Source organism: Colossoma macropomum, unplaced genomic scaffold, assembly GCF_904425465.1.
Source record: "Colossoma macropomum unplaced genomic scaffold, Colossoma_macropomum, whole genome shotgun sequence".
Classification (NCBI taxonomy): domain Eukaryota; kingdom Metazoa; phylum Chordata; class Actinopteri; order Characiformes; family Serrasalmidae; genus Colossoma; species Colossoma macropomum.
Window position 1 is genome coordinate 25,313,296 of NW_023494795.1, and position 24,384 is coordinate 25,337,679.

Here is a 24,384-nt window from a genome sequence, read left to right on the forward strand (position 1 = left end):
ACAAAGACTCAGTAATAACCAGACTGAAATCAAAAGGAAGATATAGTCACAAAGAGATTGCAATAGACCACTATTCTATCCTGCTGTTTAAAACAACAGTGCTCATATAAGGTCTAAATTGATGGACAAAAGATTCTATAAAAAGCTAAAATAAACCCCCTTCCAACCCACCTGCATGTCTGGAAATAGCACAGTAAAGAACAACACATAGGGCCATGCATTACACCAGGAGCAAAGCTATTAAGCTCCTTCAGAGTGCATCTGAATCACAAGTAGCTTCTATAAAATGAGAGCAGGGACTGAGGTCACCATCAAGAGCTGCGTCTTCCTTTTTTTTATTACAAGGACCTGAGCTCCATCAGTCCATCTAGAGCAGCTGTCAAAAGCTCCGTGTGATTAAGGGGCAGTGAAGTGATGGGGCAGTTAGGGCACAGCATGATCTGTGCTAAGCACTGGCAACTGGTTAGCTGTGCCTCTGAGCATGTTATATAAGACGGTGGTGGGCGTCAGACCTGGATCTCACCCACTGCTGGCTGCTGAAAAGCAACATGCAGACTAAGGATGCTACCAATTTGCATTCAGAGACTGGAAGGGACAGGGAGAAAGAATTTAAGTGATCTGAGCCCTCACCTCACTGGTTCTGAAGATGACTCGGTAATTGTATTGCGGGCCATGCTCCTTGTGATCCTCCAGCTTCTCTCGCCGAAGACTCACAGCCACTGGCCCCAGTGTTTCATCCACCCCCAAGTAGTTCCAGTGCTCTGTATGAACGAAAGAAATATAGCAGACAGCTGTGTTTTAACATAGAAGCATATCACAACATTGCCAAATAAGTCTCAACTTCTACGAAGTGGATATAAATGTCATAAATATGACTGCACATTTCACTTTGTCAATTTCATTTTAAATCTTCAGTCACCAATAGACCTCAGATCATCATACAAAAAGCTGCCATATGAAGTAGTGATGCAAAATATATTGTTTGTTCATCGCGGTGATATTAACCTTTGCAACACTGATATCACAGAAGACTGCAGTATGTAATTAAGCCCTCTAACTATCATATAGAGCATTGTACAGTGTACTGTGAACAGTAAACAGTAAACTATTTATGGTCAATCACATCACATCGCCGATTCACCAGTGCATTTTGAATATGTTCCAAGGTGTATCGCAATATGTTGCAAAATACTCGCAATATTAGCATTATAGTGTCAATGTATGGTATTGCAGTGCTTTTACTAATATGTTACCACTTATCATCATTTATTGTGCACAAACTTTACTCACCCTGGAATCAATATCTAAAAGAAACTGTTCGATGATACAGTAGTTTCCATGTGTTGTTTCCCTTTGATTTTGACTACTTTTTCCACAGTCTAAGTCTTTGCAAACCTCTACCCATTATCAGCTTTTACCCTGTTTAAAGACAGACTGGGTCACTGTGTCACCTCCACTGTGACGTGTTTACCTGGGAGCATTGCAAAATGTCCAACAATGTGTCTACATGATCATTTCATTCTTTGCAAAGCATATGATCAATAGTTCTAAAGATGATAACTGAACGTTAATGTACTCAAATTTACAAAAAATATTTTAGATTGAGAGTAATGAATTTAGTGTGATGCTAATCATTCAAGTTCCCTCTTACTTGCAACTGACTTGTGCTATCTTACAGACGCCAATTCTTTTTGACCGTAGCCCCTGAGTACCAGATAACCGTAATTATCTATAGCTTATTGCAGGGGTTTTCCCCTACTACCCCTAATAACACATATTGCGAAAATGTCTTCAAGTGGAGCGGCATGATATGCAATGTTTAATTAACTTGGTGAACATCATAATGACAATATGTGATGCGATAATTTATTATTAAAATAGAGTGCCACTGATTGATAAGTACTTGTATCAGAAACGCAAGCACATTTTTGTGGGCTGTAAAGTCGTGAACGGGAAAGGGACGTGAGATTATTTTCTGGTAGTGTTCAATTTCGCTTTGTGCAGAATGTAAAGTGAATTTTAACCCCACAAATTTGCAAAGCTCAGAAGCACCAGCGAACAGAAAACAAGAGAGCGAGCAGTGGTGTCTTCTTTCTGAAAAATACTAAATGGTGTGACCACAGCTTAACGATGAATGAAGATACAAAGTGTCACAGATGTTATGAAGCTTCAAAAGCTATTTGACTTCTAATGAAGCATCATGATGATATTTTTGCCATATCGTTATACACCTAGCTCAACTCCGATCCTGAGTCCTACACAGTTTAGTGGTTTTCATGCTCAAACACACCTCATTCAACTCATCTTTCAAACGCTGGGTGTGGTGGATGTGTTTGAGTAGGGGACTGCCAAACTGTGCTGGACACAGAGCCTCCAGGACTGGAGCTGAATACTCCTGATGTACTGGCTTATAGACTAAACATATGCTATATTATCTCAAGTGTTGCTGCTTCTTTTAAGATGATGGTGGTGTTTAAGTTGCAGGCATTTTTATGCCTATGGCTGCTATTTAGGGGACCGAGGCTGTTTTCATACTAGTTTTTGTCCGAACCAGAGTTGGGGGTTTTTTTTGTGACATTGTATCTTTCATTTGGTTTGGTTGATTTCACACTGCAATGGCTTAAGCACATCAGATCACACAAATGAGCGTTCAAAAACTTTGGTCAGAAATTTTGCACAAATGCAGATTTACCTTTGAATTTGCAACCACCAAAAAAATAAAAACCTTTGTGTTTCACAGTCAAAGAAATAATAATAAACTTCACTGGATATCTGCTTCTTTATGATTGGTTAGTCAATTTGAATGCAACCAATCAGGTCGCTAATGCAATAAGTTTAATGATCCATGTGCCAATATTAAAGGCAGTGCTTTGCTGTAATCTTATTGCTCTGCCATTATTAGCAGCTCACGCTGCAGGAACAATGAGAGTTTATAAAAGGCTCAGATGTTAAGCAGGCAGATTATGCAGACAGGACAGTGCTGACATGCTGCTAAAAGAAGCAGAAATGCATGCTCTGATGTTGGTTTTCTTCGTTTGGTGTGGGCCATCACAAAAATGTGCTCCCAGCACCATTGAGCTGAACCAAGGTTCATTTGGAAAAGGACCAAGACCCACGTTTTCTGCATTGCATACTTCAGTATTATAAAATACACATGTAAAGGCTATACTCTAAAACCATAGTATTCAATAAAACGACGAAAAATGACAGCTGGCTAAAAGTGGATGCTATGCAATCTTACAATCCCAGCATTATGGAAGAGCGTGGCTTCTGAGGTGGTGGGTTAACTATGAAATGAGTGGGAGAATAAAGTGTGCCATTTACCAGAGATTTCATCATTAACAAAGAACCCAGAAGACATCACAGTTACCAAGTTAAGTAAATAAGCTAACCTGCTACCCACATTCAGTCAGAAACAAAGCACTAAACAGTGCTGACGCAAACAGATTCCACAAGAAACCGCTGAGCTGTCTTTGGTATTTAAAGCACTGCAAACGCTTAAAGATATTTTTGTGTGTTCTAATGAGAAAATAATGAAACCGATAACGAATTTGGGCATTTCATAGGATTGTTCCTCCTTAGTTTAGAGGTCGTAACTGTACCACTGAATTCCACATTCACTGAAAAGGCATACTTAAATAAGACAAGACAACTACATGAAGGTCGACTTCAATTAAGTATGTAGTAGTTACAAGGCTGGATTTTGATCTATTTTCAGTACCCATCACTGCTATGTGGTGAACAATCCCAACAAGCAGTAAAGCCAAATTATTACTTTTTCATCTTGGTTGATTTGTGCTACAATTTTATCATATAAATAATGTGAGTAGTAAGAGCACTCACTGTATTTAAATGCTGCTGCTACACCTGTGCCAAAATGTCATAGAACAATTATGCATGACTCATTGTGCTGAACAGCCATTTGCTTCTTTCTTTCAATGTAGCACAAATTTCATGTTATTTAAATAGGCAGCTGGTTTTTCATGTCTGCTTGGCCTGTTAAAGAACAAATGTTATTAGTATTAAAGTGTGTTTCATGTGTTCATAGTCCACACAGTGTGAGCTTGGGGTATTTAAGAGCAAAAACAAAACAAAGGCTCATAAAAATCAGCCCAAAAAACAGCCATCAGCAAGTTAAAATCTCTATGCCATATATACAATGTGCTGTTACAATTAAGTTCATTTCAAAACCTGAAATATTTAGAAAGTTTCTGAATAATACATTAGACAATTGTTTGACATTCGATCATTTTAGGGCTATCACTGTAGATGTTATAATCACCTTATTATTTCAAAAATTATTATTTGTTTTTTTTTTTTTGCCTTCATTAAATAAATCAAAAGTCTGAAATGTTTTTTGCTGACAAAGCTGGTGTGAAGCACAACAGCATAAGAAAAGCCCCACTGCACAGCGCTTTTCTTCTGACATGCTTTGTCATGCTTCATTAACAGGGGGCTTTTATTTTGAAAAGGTGCAGCATTTTGTAGAGAAACACACGCAGCATTTCATGTTTCCTTATGTCCCAACACAGCACAATGACTTGTTTCATCTCCTTAAACAAATACACTTACCTGTAATGCCATCATTAATCATTATTAGAGTGTCAGGCAGCATTAATAAAACCACAAAGTGAGAATTAGATGTGTATTGCATTTTGGAGCAAAACTCATCTATTTTAGAGCAACTATGTCTATGAAACAGTTTTAATAGTGTATCAGTCACGTCTGGTCGATACTCAATCCACTGAAGGTTAGTATTGGTGCAGATATCGGTCCAGTATATCAGATTGGTGTATCACTAATCATACGGCACCTGAACATGAAGTGATGACTGCCCATTTCCATACGTGTGATCTAACACATGACTGCCTTGCATGAATCTACAGCTGGGAGAGAACTAAGCCAATGAAAGCAGCATGACCAATTGGCTCTCCTGGACTAAGTCGTCCCATCTAGAAGATAAGATGCAGTCTCCTTAGCTGCACTACCTCAGGACCTCAATGTGTGTTTTAATGACACATGGTACCATAGCTCTGCTTTAACATGACAGTTAACATCTCTATTGTTAACTTTATATGACATGCCTTTTCTCTTCTCTATTATAATGCTTACTGTTGAACCAAACAATGACTTGCAGTTTCTCTCCCTGGGAGTGTTATAAGATTGTATCTGCACTAACTGCAGTGATAACAGACACTGTTTATTTAGTAGAAAGTTCAGTTAGCAAGCTTTGAAAGGGCCTTTCCAAAACATCAAAAATGACAAAGATTATAGCGCCAACCATAAAAGTGAGAAATTCCAACAATGATGTGCCCTTTACACACTTAAACAAATGAAGGGTGGTCTTCGACTTTTCCACAGTACTGTGTGTGGTGAAATCCTTGTTTCTTATGTAATTTCCAGTCAAAACAGCTTCCAAGTACAAGTAATTCCTTTTGCAGGAAATCTCTGAGGAGATAAGATTTAAGACAATCCACATACACGAAGAAGGGGGAAGAAGGGAAAGAGAAAATAAAAGAGAAAACAAGAGTTGCCAAAATTTCGGAAAATTATACAAAAAAAAACACAGATAAAATGGGACTCCTAACAACTGTGTAAGACCTTGTAAAACCACCAAACCTGTCCCCATCAGATAAACAGATTTTAAAGCTTTCATCTTTGAGAGAGAGGAGAAAATCAGAAAAAAAAAATCTCAGGGGTTTCTGTTCATCCTTCCACTGCTAGAAGACAACACAACACTATGAGTCTGAAAGGATGTGTAGAGGTCCTTGCCCTCAAAGGAAATAGAAAAAAAAAAAGAACATTTGCGAATCAAACAAAGAAGCTGCTGGTGTTCTCAGAACAATGGCCTGACCACCCCAGAATCCAGATCTCAACATCACTGAATGTGTTTGGGATTACTTAAATCATGAGAAGCACAAAATGCAACAACTTCAAAAGACTGAACTTTGTAGGTGTAAAAAAACCATCACTGCCAATTTCTTTGAAAAACTGAAAATGGAAGACGTAATTAAAGCTAAAAGTGGAAAACACTAAACTGAAACATGACATTTGTTCATTGAGCCTTCTGTGTAATTTTCTGTTAAATATATGATTTCTGCTTTTTTGCCAATGCTGCAAAATAAATAACCATTCTGACTGGAAATCAAATAAACAAAATGTGATCCCTGAGTTTTGTACAGCACGTATTTGCCATGTGTTTCCTTACAAGCACAGGGGCGACAGTTAAATGTGTCAAACTACAAGAATTTACAACAGGGATCTTTCCCATGCTGCACATTCTTTCTAACTGATCATTAATGTGACTTTCAAATGTCTTGGCACATTTGGAATATTAATTAAACCCAATTCATAAAAAAAGAAATCTAGTCGCTGCTTATTACATTCCTGATTCAAAAACTGTGATAAATGTTTGTAATTCAGTAAAGCACTGTGATTCAAATGATTCCTACAACTGAATGACAGTTAAAGCCTGGAAACTAGCAAAATGTTTCAAGAAGCCACACTCACCTCTCAAATAGAAGTACTTCCTGTAGTAATAGGACCCCAAGTCCACATGTTCCACAATATTGTTCTTTCCCCGCTCATGGTGAATGCTCTTGCCATCCTTGGGAGCTTCCAGCACTGCCACCCCCGCATTGCTGAAATGGGTGTTGGGAGCCACATCTGGGGATCCATCCTCATCCCTTGAGGAGCTGGAGGATCCGCTGCCAATACTGCCTTGCTTTGACGGGCTGATGTTCCTCTCGCCTTCACCACCTATCTCGTTACGGAAGCAGGGGCAGCTGAGAACTAGATCGTTACTTTTGTCATCACCTGAATCCAGCGAGGGTCCATCCTTAACATTGAGTTCCTCTTGGCTGCCACAGGGGGAACCATAGGCCCCACTTTGGGTGGAGGAGAGGGAGGAGGAGGTGGAGGCTGAAGCTGCAGCAGCAGCCGAGGCTCCTGTGGTGGTGTTCTTCCTCTTGACAACACTCTGCCGGCTCTGGACAGCCTCGTTCAAGTCAAAGAGGACGCTCTGGACATCGTAGTGGGCAAATCCTTTCTGACAGACCCAAGGCTTGGGGGGAGGACCTGCATCATCAGATTTTCCGTCTTCCGCATCAGAACCAGCACGAGAAGAATCGCCCTCGGCTTTGACACTTCGTAACTTGCGGAATATGGACTCCCCTCCGGTCTCAGACTTCGAGCGCCGCTTCAGGTGTTTCTCTCTCTCCTTTAGACGACTTGCAGGACTTCCTCTTGGGGGTCCCAAAGGACCATCTGGTAAGTCAAGAGCAGTTTGCTTGTGAGCTACGGTTAGGAGTTCGCTCAGTTTCTCTGGAGCAGGGCTGCGCTGGTCAGGTGCGTCTGTCTGGTAAGCTTTAAGCATGTCAAAGAAGCTCTCTCCAGAGACCCCATGCTTGTCAATGGACGAGGTACTGCCGTACTCCCGGTGCATTGGGGTCCAGCCTGAGAAGGACCAGCCCTCGTTGCCATCCCCATCCAGCTCACTGATTGTGATGTCGCTATTGCTGCGCTGTCTGATGCGCCGCATGCCCTTGCGTGGCGAGCCCAGGTAGCCATCAGGGGACAGGAAGCGGTTGTCTTTGCCCTTGCTCTGCATCTTGTTCTTCAAAGTGTTCTGAATGTTGCGCAGCATGGAGGAATCCTGAGGGCTGATCAGGTGACCCAGCTTGGCAGAAAGGTTGCTCTGGGTGCTCTGTGGGGGGGTCGGTGAGTCGGTCTCCACAGTAATGTGCCACACACCCCCACCCCCTCCGCCTCCACTTCCTCCCCCACTCCCACTCCCACCCCCTCCTCCTCCACTTCCTCCCCCACCACCACTCCCACCCCCTCCTCCTCCACCACTTCCACCACCACTTCCGCCATCTTTCCTCGGGGGCCAGTCTGCAACTCTTGCTCGAACTCCCATCTTGGGCACTCCAGGTGTGCATCCAGACAGGTGGGTGCTCTCACTGCGCGGGGGGGGCGCCCCACCATTGGGCAAGCGCAGGCGACGGGTGTAGAATTCATCTGTGGCAGGCACAGAGCCCCCCACAGAGCGCTCGGTCTGTGAACGCTTCAGACTGGTCATGGCAATGTCAAAGAACAGAGCTCAGCACAAGGACATGCCTGCTGAGTGGTCAGAATAAGCAGCCCTGGAGAGCATGGGCTGTCATGAGGACAAAATGCAAAGAGGATGAAAGTCAGCAGTGTTCTCTTCTTGCTTTTCCTAAAGCAGTTAAGGTTGCATGGCGATGAAGCAGAATGGTCAGACGTCCTCCTCCATCGCTCCTAAGGTGAGATTAATTCTGTAAGAGGGAAAAAGGGAAAGACTGAATCAGTATCAATGAATCAGAGAGAGTGAATCAGAGAAAGGAGTAGCTCTACTGCTGTGATAAGCCACAATATTGACCAAAACTTATTTTCACTTATGCCCAAGGCATACCAAACCACACCATTACTTGCCTGAAGCGAAAAAGGACAATTTCCAGTTCAGATCAATCTGCCTCAAGCAAACTAACCACCCAGTTTCAAACAAACTGTACAGAACTAATGCTGCTATAACAGATTCCATAGCAGTTATACTTTTTTTTATTAAAATACTACAATAAAATGGGTTACATCATTGATTCCCAGTCCTCAACTGTCCCTAGACTGTTTTTTCCTGCCCCCGAATCACCAGACTCGACTCCTAAGCAATAAAATGTGCAAGACTGGGAAAGATTAGGTTAAGCCAAGGAGCCTTAAAGCAGCTTCCCCACTCAAAAGCCTTCACTATATGCTTATGTACATAAAAATGTGAAATCACCATGTTTTGGCATTCCACGCACTTGTAAACAATGCTTATGCACTCTACCTTGCCAAAGGGCAAAACTACAGCAGATAAATAAATCAAGAGCTCCCCTGCTGTGATCAGCCACTGCATTACAATCAACAGATCCAATGACAGCAGACAAGGTTAACATTTTTTACATGGTGTCGCAATGTGATCCAGCTGCTCATTTACTGTAATACATATCACACGTGGTATATATTCCTCTTAATGGACAACAAACTTGCAGGTATAAGAGGTAGGTCCTAGAGGGTTACAGCAGACCTGGTCATTTGGAAGAATACAATTTGTTGGACATGACTCCCTGCTTTTCATCAAGGGATTCAGATTCCATGACATGAAAGAGCTTTAGAGATCACCGTTTATTACAGCCACGACTAGATGTACACAGACGATGGCCATTAAGGTGGAATTACGCAGGTGGTGCAGTGTTTTAAGCATACATACTATGCAATGCAGCAGGAGTGCCTTATGACAGATCTCATACGACAGTCAAGATAAGCTCTAAAATGTCAGTTTCCTTAGTTTCCTGGCAACCATCTGCCAACTGTTTTCTGCTGTAGAGCGGCGGTGCTGCCGGGTTAACCTTAATGAGGGAGAGAGAGAACGAACGATGGAGTGAGTGAGCAAGGAAGCAGAAGAGAGAGAGAAAAAAAATACTGAGAGAGAGAGAGAGAGAGAGAGAGAGAGAGAGAGAGAGAGAGAGAGAGAAAAAATGACTGCACTGTGACATCATTTACCACCGACAGAGTAAAGACAACAACATGGGGCAAGAGGGCTGTATCACAACACTGAGGTCACACGGAATATCAGTTCAGGTCAGACTGAATTAACATATTCAGACAGATCTGGACTCCTGCATTCCTAAAATCAAACATGAAGCTACAGGTAAAAGAAGTGCAGATTTAGCACAGGCAAAAAAAATAAAAATAAAAATAAATAAATAAATAATAAAATAGCACTACGTAATCTGCGTATCTAAATTACAGTACACTTGCCTCAAACCATGCAAAGTTGTTAAGTTATCTCAAATAGACTTGTTTATGTAGTTTGTCACTATAACATACTGATACCTACAAAAAAGGACAGTACAGACAAAACTTCAAGATGGTCACTACTCCCATTTTCAGCAATGCATACCATTTACACAATTTACAGTTAAAATGCCCATTATGTACTACTTACTTTTTTCCAAAGTCAAAAAACATATTTAACAGGGATTTACACAAAAACCCCGAACACCAAGCATAATATCAAGTCTAGCAGTATTTAATTTGTCCACACTTTACTGTGCACACCTATTGCAAATTTAACTCTCATTAACACTATCCATTCAACTATAAAACCAATGACTTACAGCAAAAGTGGGATTTCTGAGGAGATAATCCACTTGCATGAATTAAGAGGAAAGCAAAATAATAATAATAATAATAATAATAATAATAATACTTTCGCTTTGAGATGACAACTCAAAGCTATGAATCTGCAAGGATGTGTAGCTGTCAATATACTGCTGAGAAAACATGGACTAAAAACAACTTATACACTAAAACACTAAAACTGGACATTTCAGATGCGGAGGAAGGTTTTATAAACTGAGGAGTCTAAATCTGTCATTTGAGAATATTTGGATCGTGAGACACAGAAAATGCAACAAACTCTAAAAACCAAACTTTGTGGGTGTTAAAAAAAATATCCCTGCAGATTTCTTACAAAACACTTTGTTTCTTTGATTAAAGGGCGGTCTCTGACTTTTGCACCGTATTGTACTTGTGTCCTTTTTTTATAGACAACATTAACTTGACAAGTATATGTTGACTGAGACATGCACTTCGGAGAATGCTAACATATAGGGTATACGCTTCTATTACTTGTTAGCTAGTAGTATTGTAGCTCCAGCGCAAAGGTGACAAAGTGTAAATTTGAATTTCTACCAAACTGTTGCTTTAAAACACTGAGTAATAATAGCATCTAACTTTTGATTCAAGAAATGATACTTTATGTCTAAATGACATCAATGGCCTCTATGAGAATGCTGACTAAACTAACCATATGCTTGACTTAAATCATGTCTGCAGTGGCGAGAAACTTTATGCCTACAGAGAAACGTGACATGTTCCTGTCATCAGGTCCCTGACCTCTCACTGGCTGAGAGGGTGTGAACAGAGGAGGGTGTGGCACACACTCACCCCCTGCAGAAACAGACAAACACATACATTCACCCTCTAAGAGAAAATGAGGTCATGGGAATTTCCATTCCTAGAAAGGAAAAGCCAGACTACAGCTCTCTCTCTCTTTTTCTCTCTCTCTCTTTCTCTCATGATCCAATGTGTTTTTGGAGGTTGAGCTGCAGGTGCTTCAGTCAAGATGAGCATAAATTTGGGTGTTAGTCATCCGCAGCTGCCAAATTACAGCCCTAAGACTGACAGATGGGGCTGGCGCCGGCTGACACATTCCATGTAACCGGCTAATGAGAAAGAGGTACCTATGACAGGTTCCGTGAGGAACACAATGAGCAAAGTAGATATGACTAGCGCACAGATGACAACGCAGACCATGTGCACAAATCTATAACTAGAAACAGAGGTGAAAAGGCTTGGACTACTTGGTTTCTCCTTGAAAAAGCAGTAGGACATGAGAATGGAAGTGTTTGAAAAAAGAGGAGATAAAGTGTAATTATTGGTACAGTAATAACGGCTCTGGCTCACCTCAGATGTAGTCAATAAGCCAAGACATATTTAGCATCCAAATTTGCTTCTTTAGTTTAGCCCAGGATCTACGTGGCTAACATCACTAACAAACACTAGACGTTTCTGTTTTTTTATTATTATCAAAAATTAACTAAACCATTGACCTTGAATTTCTGAAGATGTATGCTTATAGAAACGAGAAATTGTGATCATAATAAAACATCCATATGCCTACATAATATGCATGCACACAAAAGGAAGTTGGATTTTGACACAACACTTATCTAAACTGGCTGCCCACAGTGTTCAGCTACACTGTGAAGTTTTGTTCATTTTAATAGTAAATCACATTGTTCCCTAAACAGATTGACAAGTCTGTGCGACCTTACTGACGACCTGGACGTGGCTTGATGGGGTTGAGAGAGGTTTTGGGGATGTATTTACAAAAAAGATTTGAGAGACTATTGACTTCTGGTTTCTATGTCCAGCATTAAACTAAGGAAGCAAATCCTGGCTAAGCAACTACATCTGGGGTAAGTGGAAAATTGTGCGTTTCCATTTTAACATCTCTTTGACCAGGGCTCCAAACCATTTTGACTGGGGGGGAGGGAACAAAAAAAAACAACTGACAAGAAAACAAAAAACAAAAAACAAACACAAAAAAAACAACTGAAGCAAACGCTATCAGAAATAGGAATAACCCCTAACTGAGGAGAAAAAAAAAAAAGTTACAAAACAGGGCAAAGCAGCCTGTCCTTCTCTCTATCTCCCCTCTCCCCTCTATCTCTCTTAGATAGAGAGAGACTAAGATAAAGGCGTGAGAAGAGCTGGTCCAAACAGAGAGCGATTGTAATGGACCTGAGCACGTAATGGAGTCTAAAAAAGGAACTGCAGGCATTCAGAGTGCAGAGAAAGGGTGTCTAAAGAGAGAATGAATATAGCTGTGGACAAGCAGAGGTGGGCTGAACTTCCATGACATCTTTATGAAAAACCTGGAGGAATAAAAGACCCTGGTGTAGAACAATGTGTATAATTGTAGCTTCTCAAGCAACAGAGTACAGTTAGATAAACATTGGCCTCCAATTATAATCACTGACTATACATTTGCAGGGAGCACTGTTGCTTACGAATGTTTCAAAGTTCAAATGCACAGAGAGACTTTTCAATTACTTTGTAAGCTTTTAAAACCTAGAGGTGATACTAGGGCTGTCGCTATCGATTATAACGAGAAGGCGACTGGTTGTTTTGATGATCACTTAAGTAACTGCAGTTTTACGCAATAATAAACCACAGTCTTTTAAAGGTTCTAAAACGCTTTAGTGGAAAAGATAAACCAGGAAGACTTTAAAAAGACTTCAGAAAAAATACACAGTATAGTGCAAAAGTCAGAGACCACACTGATTTTACTTAATTTTCAGTTAAAACAGCCAATAAGTACAAGTTATTAATTTTGAGGGGATATTTCTGATTTCAATCTTGCTTCAGGTCTGAAAAAAAAACACAGGTGTCCCTGTCTGTTCTTCCACTGAGAGAAGACAACCCCATGCTATGAGTCTGAAAGGATGTGTAGCTGTCAATAAACCCTTACTAAGGAAATAGAGAAAAAAAGAGGACAATGTCAATTATACAAAGAAGCTTTTTGTGTTCTCTGAACAATGAACTGACCACTCCAGAGTCCAGATTTCAACATCTCTGAATGGGTTTGTGATTACTTGGAATGTGAGAAGCAAAAAATGCAACCAACCTCTAAGACTGAACTTCGTAGGTGTGGAAAATTTCCCTGAGATTTCTTTGAAAAGCTGAAAGCAAGTCTCCTGAAAAGAATGCAAGCTGTAATAAAGGCAAAGAGAGGGCACACTAAAAACTGAAATTTGATATTTCACGTTATTTGTTTAAATATTAATGTTTAATTGTTGGGGCTTCTGTATAATTTTCTGTTTTTTTCCTGATGCTGAAAAATGAATAACTTGCTCTTATTGGCAGTTTTGACTGGAAATTAATCAATAATCCATGAGTTTTGCACTGTACCTACAAACATCATGTGGTTAAATAAATCATAAATCGCAGTCACTGTGTTCTGTATTTTACAAAAGATGCACATTTTTGTGGTCTCAGAAACTTTCAACTAATCAACTAAGTGTTAGTTTATCGAGAAAGTAAATCTCACAAGACCATTTTTATATCAAGTTTAATAGTGACAGCCATCAATCGTGACAGCCCTAGCCAACATTAAGCATTTGCTATTGTCATATTACAACAGCGTACTGGGTTATCGAAAATACCAAAAAGATTAATAAGCTCTTCCTTACAAGCACGGTGACTGCTTCGTGCCAATAATGAAGCCAAACTCTCTTCACACCTGCAGGGCTGGGACACCTGCAGTGGGAGGTGTTGGGACTGGGACGCGTTTGGCTCCTGTGTTCCCTCCACATGCCTCTACTGTCCCACAGCCACATGATTCAAGCCCAGACGGTGACTCACAACTGAAGACAGAAACTAAGAGTAGACTGTGTCAGAGCCGTATTCCCTCATTTCGTATTTCTTCCAGTAATACATTGGCGATTTCAAGGGCAATACACAAAGAACACTGAAGGAACTTCATTCCCTCTGAATATGTAAAAGGAGAAACTTACAATTCGACACAGTGTGTCAAGGATTTTCTACTATTTTCTACTTTGGCTTGTGTTGCTCAGAAGAGCCTCGAAGAGAGACCACATTGTGCTCCAGTAGTGAAGACAGGCTGATGCCACAAGGTCCATGTAATGAAGTTAAGACACAATGAAAAGTGAGCTGTTGCCCACATTCAAGATATGTACTGTCTAGCCACAGGGTCAGCTACTCAGCCACCAGTTATGAAATTGCTTCAACTGAAGGATTCAGTTGTGATCACAATTCATTCACATTACCACAAAAGGAAAGTTAAAGCCCATAAATGACAGAAAAGTTTAATGTGGTCATACAGTCACTATTCAGATGGGAGTCAGGATTATCATCAAAGGAACAATATGTAATATATTTACTGCACTAAATTATACCATAACCAAGATTAAGGAATTTTGGCCTGTGATCCCACCCTCTGCCCATTTCGACACCTCGGGTTGCCGGATATGAAACATGGGCAAGCAAACACAGTGTGCTGCAGCCATGGAAGCAAGCAAACAAACTGGACCCAGATCTAAAAAGCTTCAAGCATCCTTCTAAAACGCTCCATGACCAGAAACATAGTAAAACACAAGAACATACTGGCGATGCATTCGAAAGATGGAGACAGCTTTAAGACAGGTCTTTAAGACAGATGTGTGTTTGATCATTTTCTCCTAAGCCGGTAAGCAATGAGCTTCAGCTAAGGTTAGCTAAACTTAACTAGCTAATTTATCACAGCTACTAGTAGGGATGGGCATTTTAAACAATTTCAACATTTCAGAGTATTCGCATTTATACTCTGTGGTCTGTGTGCAGCTGGATTATCAAGGCAGATGAGACGGAAGTCGGCTTTCTGTTTGCCAGTTTCTCGCTCGAATTTTCTTGTTTCACCTTAAACGTTGCAGCAGTTATATTCTGCCACCTAAAGGCACCAAAGTGAGTATTTGGCAGTGAGTATTTTCCAAGCAGTGGGCTTTTGTTTTGGGGATAACAGGCTTAGCTTTGGCTGCCATACAAAAATCCACATGAGCTGTGTTAGCTAGCAGGGTTAGCTACCATGTATAGCTAACACTGACAGAAAAATCCACATGAGCTGGCTTATAATTTGCAAACAATAAAAACATGGCAAACGTATACATTAGCTGATCAACTTGCACCTTGTTTTTGTCAAAGTATAATTTTAAGTTTAATGTTGAGTCTGGGGAGGAGGGGGCGGGGGCAGATAGCTCTTATTCTGAATTTGGACTTCAATACCCATTTTAAACACTTTCTATCAATATTACACATTGCTCCTTTAATATTTATTTGTCGAATCAAATAGTTTTTATGTTATGCTATCAGACATATTAACCTAAACTGGAGTGGGTTGCACTGTTTAATTGAAAAGGACTCGAGCTTTGTAACTAAAACCATTTACACTGTGTGTGTATTTAAATGTATTTAACAGAAAAAGAAATGACTTGTGTTACTTACTCTTTTACCGTGTGCTATGGTCTTGTTTTGGCAAGTGGACGTTGATCAAAAAATAAAAGCGAAATCAAATGTTAGCATTTCTTTTTTTCTTCTATGTTGAAAAATGTATTGTTGTGCAAAAACTGCTGTCAAAGTTGAGTATTATTACAACCTTACCATTCAGATATAATTTGTTTTTGATGGGTTTGGAGAGGAAGCATTTTTACACAAATTCCAATTTGAAAGACTGCAATTTCAAAACTGCAAGAGCTGCAATTTTAATCAGCTTTTTTATGGACTTTGTGAATTGCCTGCAGATTAGTTACATCAATCAAAAGCAAGTAAACCCCCACGTGCTGCGAACAAAAAATCAAAACTGGCAGTCTGGAACAGTGCATTTAGAACAGGCCTCAAGCCAGAAAAAGTGCAAAGTTTGGTCTTCTTCTTCTTTTAGCATAGACCTTAATTCAGAGAAAATAATCTAGATCAGCCATAACATTGGTCATAAACAACTCAATTAGATATTTTCCCCAAACTGTTCAGCCGTAGGGGGATGCGAGCGCAAGAAAAGTATTGGAATTAAATTCTACAATCATTTGCATCACATTTGAGAGTAACTGACACAACAGTGTATAATAATTTATAAGAGCAGAGAAAGTTAGTAGTATCAAATGACGATTTTGACGATTTTTACGTCGTATGTATACCCTTTTGCATCTTTGCAATTTTCCAAATTAGCAGGGGTCCACTTACCATATAGGTGCACTCTGTAGTTCTACAATTACAGATTGTAGTCCATCTGTTTCTCTGCATCATGTGTTAGCCCTCTTTTACCCCGTTCTTCAATGTTCAGGACCCCCACAGAACCACGAAAGAGCAGATAATATGTGGGTGAATCAGACACAGCAGTGCTGCTGGAGTTTTTAAAACACCTCAGAGTCACTGCTAGACTGACAATAGTCTACCAACCAAAAACACCTGGCTAACAGTGTTCCTGTGGGCAGCATCATGTGACCACTGATGAAGGACTATAGGATGACCAACACAAACTGTGCAGTAACAAATGAGAGGACCAATCAATAGATGTGTCTAATAGAGTGAACACTGAGTGGACACGATGTTTAAAAACAGTAAACCTGCTGTGTCTGATCCACTCGTTCCAGCACTACACACACACTAACATGTCACTACCACATTAGAGTCGCTGATCTCAGTGCTTAGAATGATCCACCACCCAAATAACACCTGCTCTGGGGTGGTCGAAAAATCGCCTCTATCTCTAGTCTGAGACTCACACTCATAAATGGATATTTCTGGTGAAAATAGTCTTGAAATCACTGTCATAGAAAGAAATACAAGATAAGACCCATAGTTCCCAAGAGAACCTTTCAAACAGTGGTTCACAAGAACTACAAAGTTGCAGAGCCTGGGCTTCTCACAGGCCTTGGAAAAGAGCAGCACAGATAAACTAATCTGTTCATTTGACTATCATACTTCTGTTCTATGGACGTTTAGATGTTTTAAACTGCTTTGTTAGATATTTTCAGAGAAAGGCTATGCAGCAGCCTAATCATAAAAGAAATTCACTGCCAGCATTTTTGTTAATGATTGTTATCAAGGTCTTGCTTAGCTGTTGTCATTAAATGGCATTCTGAATGGCACTTTTTGGGACTGTCGTCGCTATGTTATACCATAGCAGCAGTGTACTTTCATCAAATCTATCATTTTTTTGTACAAATGTGAATAAAACAATCACCAGTAGATATTAAAAGGTAAAATAAAGTACAATACAAGCTCTGATGCAAGTTAAGCTGCTTCTCTGTGTAGTTTACTGGATAAAGTGCAATACAATGAGCAGAGGCAGGAGAAGCGTGGAGTTCTTGTGCTTGGTTCTTTGCCAAGTGTGAATATTCCCTAGTCTTGGTTTCTGTCTCCTCTGTTACTGAGTAACTGGATTTAAAGGTTTGGTTCAATGTGGGCAAGGAGAGTCGTGAGCAACAACATAATCCAGCATTTATACTGTGTTTAAGTGGAGAAATTTCAACCCAGAGACACAGGGTTGGGTTGCCTGGTGGTTGGTGATAAAACCCTCTTTTCTTCACCCATTCTTTGCGGAACACCATGTTTACCCCACTAAAGAGGAACCTCTGGGCAGACTGCGGTTCATGTGGTCGCCTGTTCACAGGCTTATTTTTCCTCAACTTCCACATCTCTCTCTCTTTCTTGCCCACACTCTCATGTGACATAGTGAACCACTAGGGGAAGAGATAAATAGAAGCATGATGCTCTGATGCAAACTTTGTCAACACAGCAGGACACACTAACCGTGTCTGTGTGTTTGTGCACTTGCATGTGTGTTTTTATGGCACAAAAATAAACAGCACTCAACATTTCGATCAGTTCAATGAACTGGAAATGGGCAAACAAATGTGCTTTTAGGCCCAGTGAAGGCAAACCATGCTACCAACACAGTCCACACACAACAGAAGGGAATGCAACAAAATTTGGTGTTTTAAAAGAGTGTTTTTTTAAATTTCTGAATATTTAAATTGTTAATATGTAAACAAAGTCATCTGGAGTTAAATATACCATGTTAATAGACTTCTTGTGTCAGAATTGTCTGCAGTGGTGGTGACAGAAACCAGATGCCTGAAGTGTTCCATGCCTCTAAAAACTACATCACAAAAAAGTTGTTACATGAAATGGTTATAAATATGCGTCCTGATGTTGGAGATGACGCTTACGACAGCTTTACGACAAAAACTGTTGTAAGGCAAAATAGCCCCAGACTTATTTGTATTACCAGAATTTTGAACAATCAGTTCCCTTTTGAAGGGCATCGGTTTGGTACTTTTATCAACCAGCTCCGAAACATTATTGTTGAAAACATTACAATAGTGCTGGGTGACAAAGCATCTACATTTTTTTTTTGTGACAAACGTCCATGGCTCAGCAATTCAGCTAAATGGAATATGTAAGTGTGGTTTGCGCTGTTTGTACAATGTGCTATCTGTGCCTATTTAGGCTTACCGATACAACTTATTACTAAGGATGTAATGGTTACAGTTTCACAGTAAATCAGGGTAAAATTCCTGATTGTTAGTATTACCATTTCATATTTCAATTATCATTAAACCTCTGGTTGATATGGCACATTGCAACGCTCTTGTTAAATACTGTCCAGCATCAACCAAAGTTAGCAACCATCTCCCAAACACAGGTGTAGCATGAAACGTTTTTTTTTTTTGTGGGAGTGCAAAAATGTCGGAGGCTGGTGACAGCGCTTCAGAGAGTTTTCAGGATTCTAAGAGGACTGAGTCTAAAGTGTGGTCGTATTTTGTTCGTGAAGAGTGAAACTTGATTAAAGATGGTCACCCTATCTGCAGAACATGCAGAAAGAAAAATCACTGCGAAAAAGGGGGCAACACTTCAAATCTTATGAGTCCTCTTTGTGACCACACCGACATTATAGCAAATGTGTTCTAACGTATTGTGTTACCTTGTCGGAATGTCCTACTGTAGCGCAAGTTCATAGGTTGCCCTGTACATAAAACTCTTGGTAAGATTTTTTGATAGCTTAAACCTCCTTATCAAAAAACCACTAGCATCATTAACTACAAAGCTGAAGTCGGCTTCTTTTTCGCCAGCTTCTTGCTTGAATTTTGAGGTGCCAGAATGTAACTGCTGCATCATTTAAGATATAATGGTAAAATTTGAATGAGAAGCTCGCAAATGTCCTTATCAGAGAAAGGTCATCAGCATTGAAAGAATAATTAGGATATTTTGATAGCTTAACAGGGAAAAAAGCGACATTAAGCTGAGTCTGTCCTGAATCACAACTTAAAACACAAAATGTTTAAAACACTGCGTAACTATGCTATACTACTGATAAGTGCATGCTCATTACAACCACTCAGTGGATAGAAAAAATTGTTAGAACACCGGCACTTGTTTTGCCTCAGCCTCAAAATTAGTTGAATGCGCATTAAGAATGACTTCCGTGTACGTTTACATGTGCACATTCTTGAAACAGAACTCTGTTTAGACCAGTTTATTTCCTTCTTCTGTATTGATTTTACAGTGAAGTTCAGTGAATAGTTAGAACTCTTACTAAGTCAATTAGCCTACTTTGCTGTCAGGGAGAAGTGAACATTAGAAAACACTGCTATTTAAGCTGCCCTCTTCAGCATCATCATGATATTCTGAAATGCCCTACAAATTAGCCTAAAACAACACTTTCAGAAAAGAACATGCACAAGCAGACTCTACTCTCCCCTTCTGAGCCTGAATAACGACACAGTCTTAGCCTCCTCACTTATTTTCTACATAAAACTTCATGAAATGATTTCAGTTTGTGTATCAGTACTTTCTGAACATCTTCAGCACATTTCAGCTGTCAATGCATTACGCTATTGTTAACTGATCAGCACAGAGAAGTTTGCTTTAAACCTGCTCTGAATTTAATACTTCAGCAGGTAATTTGTATGAATCTCATCTGAACATGATGTAGGTGTCTGATTTAAAACAGCAACAGTAAGCTTTTTCTAAGCTGTGTAACCGAATATTCAACACAATCTCTCATTCACATACCAAAACAGGAAATGAAAAACAGACGTGGTGAAGCTGACAGTCTAAAATCAACGATGCACCTTTAAACTTGCTTTAAAAATGTGAGAGGTCATTTGGAGAATTTAGCACACACACACACACTCACTATTCTAACACAGGTTGAGGGTAAAAATGCAGTGAGATGGTTGATTTCCAGCATTGGGAGGATTTATTATTAATCTGTGGTGTGACGGTGGATTGGCCCATCAAGTATTTATAGCATTCTGATAGTGATGGAAGTATTTACGAAGGCCCGGTTATAAAATGGGCCACTGAAAGCTGAGAGTGCCTGCAGCAGGAGAGCCAGCCTGATGGACACGACAGCAAACATAGAGAAAATTCAAATCTTTTTCTTTACCATGACTGGCCCAAGTTTACTGACAAAGGGTTACCTTAATGAGGAATAAGGGAGGATGAAGAAAGCAACTGGTGGATTACCTTGGATTAATTGTCTATCTTAGTTTAATAACAGAAAACAGGCTGACATCTGCAAACATGTATGCCTGACAACACACCTCTATCCTACAAAGCCAGGTCTTTCCCCTATAAATAATTAAAAAACGGTCAACACACACATACACAAGCAAACATACACAGGCTCTTTCATAAGGTCTTGCCAAAACTGCATTACCTAAAAATAAAAAACAAGATTAAAGTAGAAGGGTTGAAAACATCACGGTCAACATACTGATTTGCACACTACTGAGCATGTTGAAAAGTCCAAGCTGGTCAGGAGCATGGCCTAATTTACCCAAACCTGAGCCAAGCTAAAAAAGGTTTTGTCGTTTTTTCAAACCAGTCTGACCCTGAAATAATGATCCAAAAACAGAGTTTACTTATTCCTACTGTAAAGTAGAGCTGTCACTATGAATTGTGTGACTATTAAGTAATCAGTTCTTTAAGAAGGCTATAAAATTGACTTAACTGAACCATTACAAACCATGCATAGTCTTTCAAAGATACCAAAATACAAAATATAAAAAAGTAAGAGTGGGCAATATGACAACATGACAAATGACATCATAAAATTCTTTTTTAAGCATTTTGGATGTATCATCAGTACCTGAACACTGACCAACTACATGAGAGCATAAGTATGCCTGTTTAATTGGATTCACTGCAGGATGATAAAATGTTTAAAAAAAAAAATAAAAATTTATAGTACAGAACAGTTTGTACAGTTTAGTTTGACAGTATTTTTAAAGCGGCACTACTGGTATATTTTGTGTGTTTCAACGTATCAAACACCAGAAAAATGAATTATTGTAATGCATATATTTTTGCCATATTGCACATCCTTAGGTAAAAGATTAACTTGTTAGCCTCTTATCAAGCTTTTATTTATTAAAGAAAACAAAAACACTGTATACAAATGAGCGTCTATCAGGTTCTATATTAAAATACACATTAGCATCAAGCAGACTGGCAACTAATCACTGTCGATTCATAAACAAGATCCGTTTCAATTGTTGTTATTACCATCGCTAACAACAATCTATTATTTCTATTTAGAACCACGAGTTCTATATATAACCATAACATGCTTAAATGGTTCTTTGCACATTAAAATAGTTCTTTGGATTGATGGAGAATGTGTTGTATATCGTTCTATAAAGAACCTTTTTTGAAAATGGCTCTGTATGACCACAAAAAGGGTTTTTCTATTGTTCCAAGCTCAGCATCATAAAAACAGAAGAACACTATTTAGAACAGAAGGCACTAAATAGAACCATTTCCTTTACTAAAGAACCCTATAAAAACTATTTTTTAAGTGTACTAAACTGGAGATAGAACATGCTAACCATGAACAAAAACAAAAAACTGACCATCTGTTTAGCCTTTAATTAGAATTGTGTGGGGTCTTACATACTATGGATATATCAGCAAACATCTGATAGATTTAGCAGCTCAGTCACTCTGAGCAAGGTGATATGTTTACTTTATAAACTGAATAACGCTCATGGGCAAAAATACATGTGTGTGTGAGAACAAATAAGTTGTTGAGATGGCAGACTTTTCTGACAAGCCAATGCTCCTAATATGGGTGCTTTACAGGATAGTAAGTTAGTATAGTAAGTTAGTAATCAACTTAATATATATTAGGCAGTGAAGTAAGCTGTTACACAGCTATTGCCTGCTACAATCAGTGCTCTCACTCTTTCTCTTTAGCTTATAATGATAACGGTATATCACTGGAATGGGGACTTTTTGGATTAATCATTGTCAAAAATACATCAGAATAGGCCTATGTACCTTTTTGGACGACCATCTCATGAGTCTTGAACCTCAGGCTGAAAATCACTGGTCTAAACACTGTGTGCTTTTGAGGCTGCATGATAATTTATGCTAGACACCCCCAGTGGATTTAGGAGTTGACTTTAAAATATGATGTTTACTGCAGTTATGCATCTTTTTCCTTGCATAACACATTTCTGAAAAATAATGTATTTAAAATTTCAATACATGGTAAAAAAGGATAGAATCTGATTTCTAAAAGCCCATATGAAAGCCCTGTTCTCGACCATACTGAACTCCTTAAGGTTGATGCACACATCTGCGTCGAAACAGAGTAAGGGTTCACAAGTAAGCATAGTTCACAACAGCCTCCAAAATTCCGTAGAACTGTTCATGGACAGTGTTGATACAACACCCACATGATACTCCAACTAAACTAGAACAAGAGCAAAAACAAATGGAGCAGATTGAGACTTGACTGGCAGAAGAGGTGCAGCTTTACAAAAATGTATATGACCCATCTTCAACAAAATGGACAAAACAATGAAGTGAGTATTAATTCTTAGAGAGGGAAAGAAAGACAGAGAACAAAAACGTGAGACTTTCCTCTTCGTTATCGGTATATACTGGTTTGGACACTGCCCCCTAGTGCACACACTCGTGTTACGTGTATGCTGGCAGACATCTATGCAAACGTCAGTGCATGACGCCCGCACATGTTCACAGATACGCAGACACAGAGGTATAAATCAGCCTTCACAGCTCTAACTGCTTTGAACATCATAGTCAGGAGTGGTGTGCAAACAAACAAAAAGGTATTAAGTGTGCCAAAACTCATTTGCAGCGCAATGCAGCAAACCCAGCGTGTTTAGCTTCTGCACTCCAGTACACTGATCATCTTCAAATCAGTCCAGCAAAGCAAGGAATTTGTCATGAGATGGACCTTCAAGGCACTAATATCAACATTTCCACCAAATGCCCATAGCAACACAGTCACAGGGATGGTGGGAGGAACAGACCAAAATAGCTGAGAGAAGAGAGAGAGAGAAAAAAAAAGAGTGGGAGAAAGAGAGAGAGAGAGAGAGAGAGAGAGAGAGAGAGAGAGAGAGAGAGAGAGAGAGAGAGAGAGAGAGAGAGATGGAGAGAGAGGTGTAATTAACAGAAGAGGCTGTCAAACAACACGGCATGTAATTCCAGCCTTTCAGAAAAGTACAAGAGGGGGGAAAAAGGCAGGAAAGGAAAAAAAAAGGGAAAAACAAAACAAAAACAAAAAAAACAAAACAAAAAAAAACTTGCAGGGCCAAAGATCTGCCTTTTCATAAAGAGCAATGATCAAACTGCTTTAGTACAGACAGTAGTTAATGCCTGCTCATTCTTTCCCTTCAATTGGCAGCCCTGGTCAAATTACATGTTTTGTTGATTTTCTAAGTGAAAGTAAGGTAACACATCCTCTACAGCAGGGGTGTCAAACTCCTCTACTAAAAGGGCCATATTAAAAAAATCTCAACAAATTCATGGGCTAGAGAACATTTACTTTTTTTTTCCATTTTAATTAACATTTTGCTGACCGTTGTTTATTCAAAATACGCAAAAACATCAGCAACAAAATATACTGTAGTAGACTGTGAAATATTACATGAATACTTAAAATATTTAAAATTTAAATGTCCCCAGTAGCTAGATCTTTTAAACCTACCTATTTGCTTGACAGGTAGGCACCTCTTTTCTTGGTTGCAAGTTCATTAATACTTGGGCTCAATTTCTGAGCTGCTAAGCTAACGTTACGTGTTTTTACTGGCTGAACTGCAGTTAGTATGTGGCGATAAGACTGGTACGACCCAGTGTAGAAATGTGTAGAACTAAGGTGTAACCACTGTCCTACAGATTGTTGTTGGGGTAGGAGAGTCGGAGCGCACATTACGTTGCAGTGCATGC

General features: G+C 39.5%; 1 protein-coding gene across 4 annotated transcripts in view; it reads right to left on the minus strand.

Annotated features, from left to right (window-relative positions):
- sipa1l1 (signal-induced proliferation-associated 1 like 1) overlaps positions 1-24,384 on the minus strand; it is a 104,915-nt gene that overhangs the window by 35,084 nt on the left and 45,447 nt on the right. For all 4 annotated transcript variants that reach the window (XM_036581986.1, XM_036581983.1, XM_036581984.1 and 1 more), the window contains 2 exons: positions 6,511-8,297; positions 631-761 (listed from right to left, as the gene is read on the minus strand). In XM_036581986.1, the coding sequence (XP_036437879.1) occupies positions 631-761; positions 6,511-8,080 (1,701 nt within the window). In that variant the 5' untranslated portion in view covers positions 8,081-8,297. The remainder of the gene's footprint in view (positions 1-630; positions 762-6,510; positions 8,298-24,384) is intronic.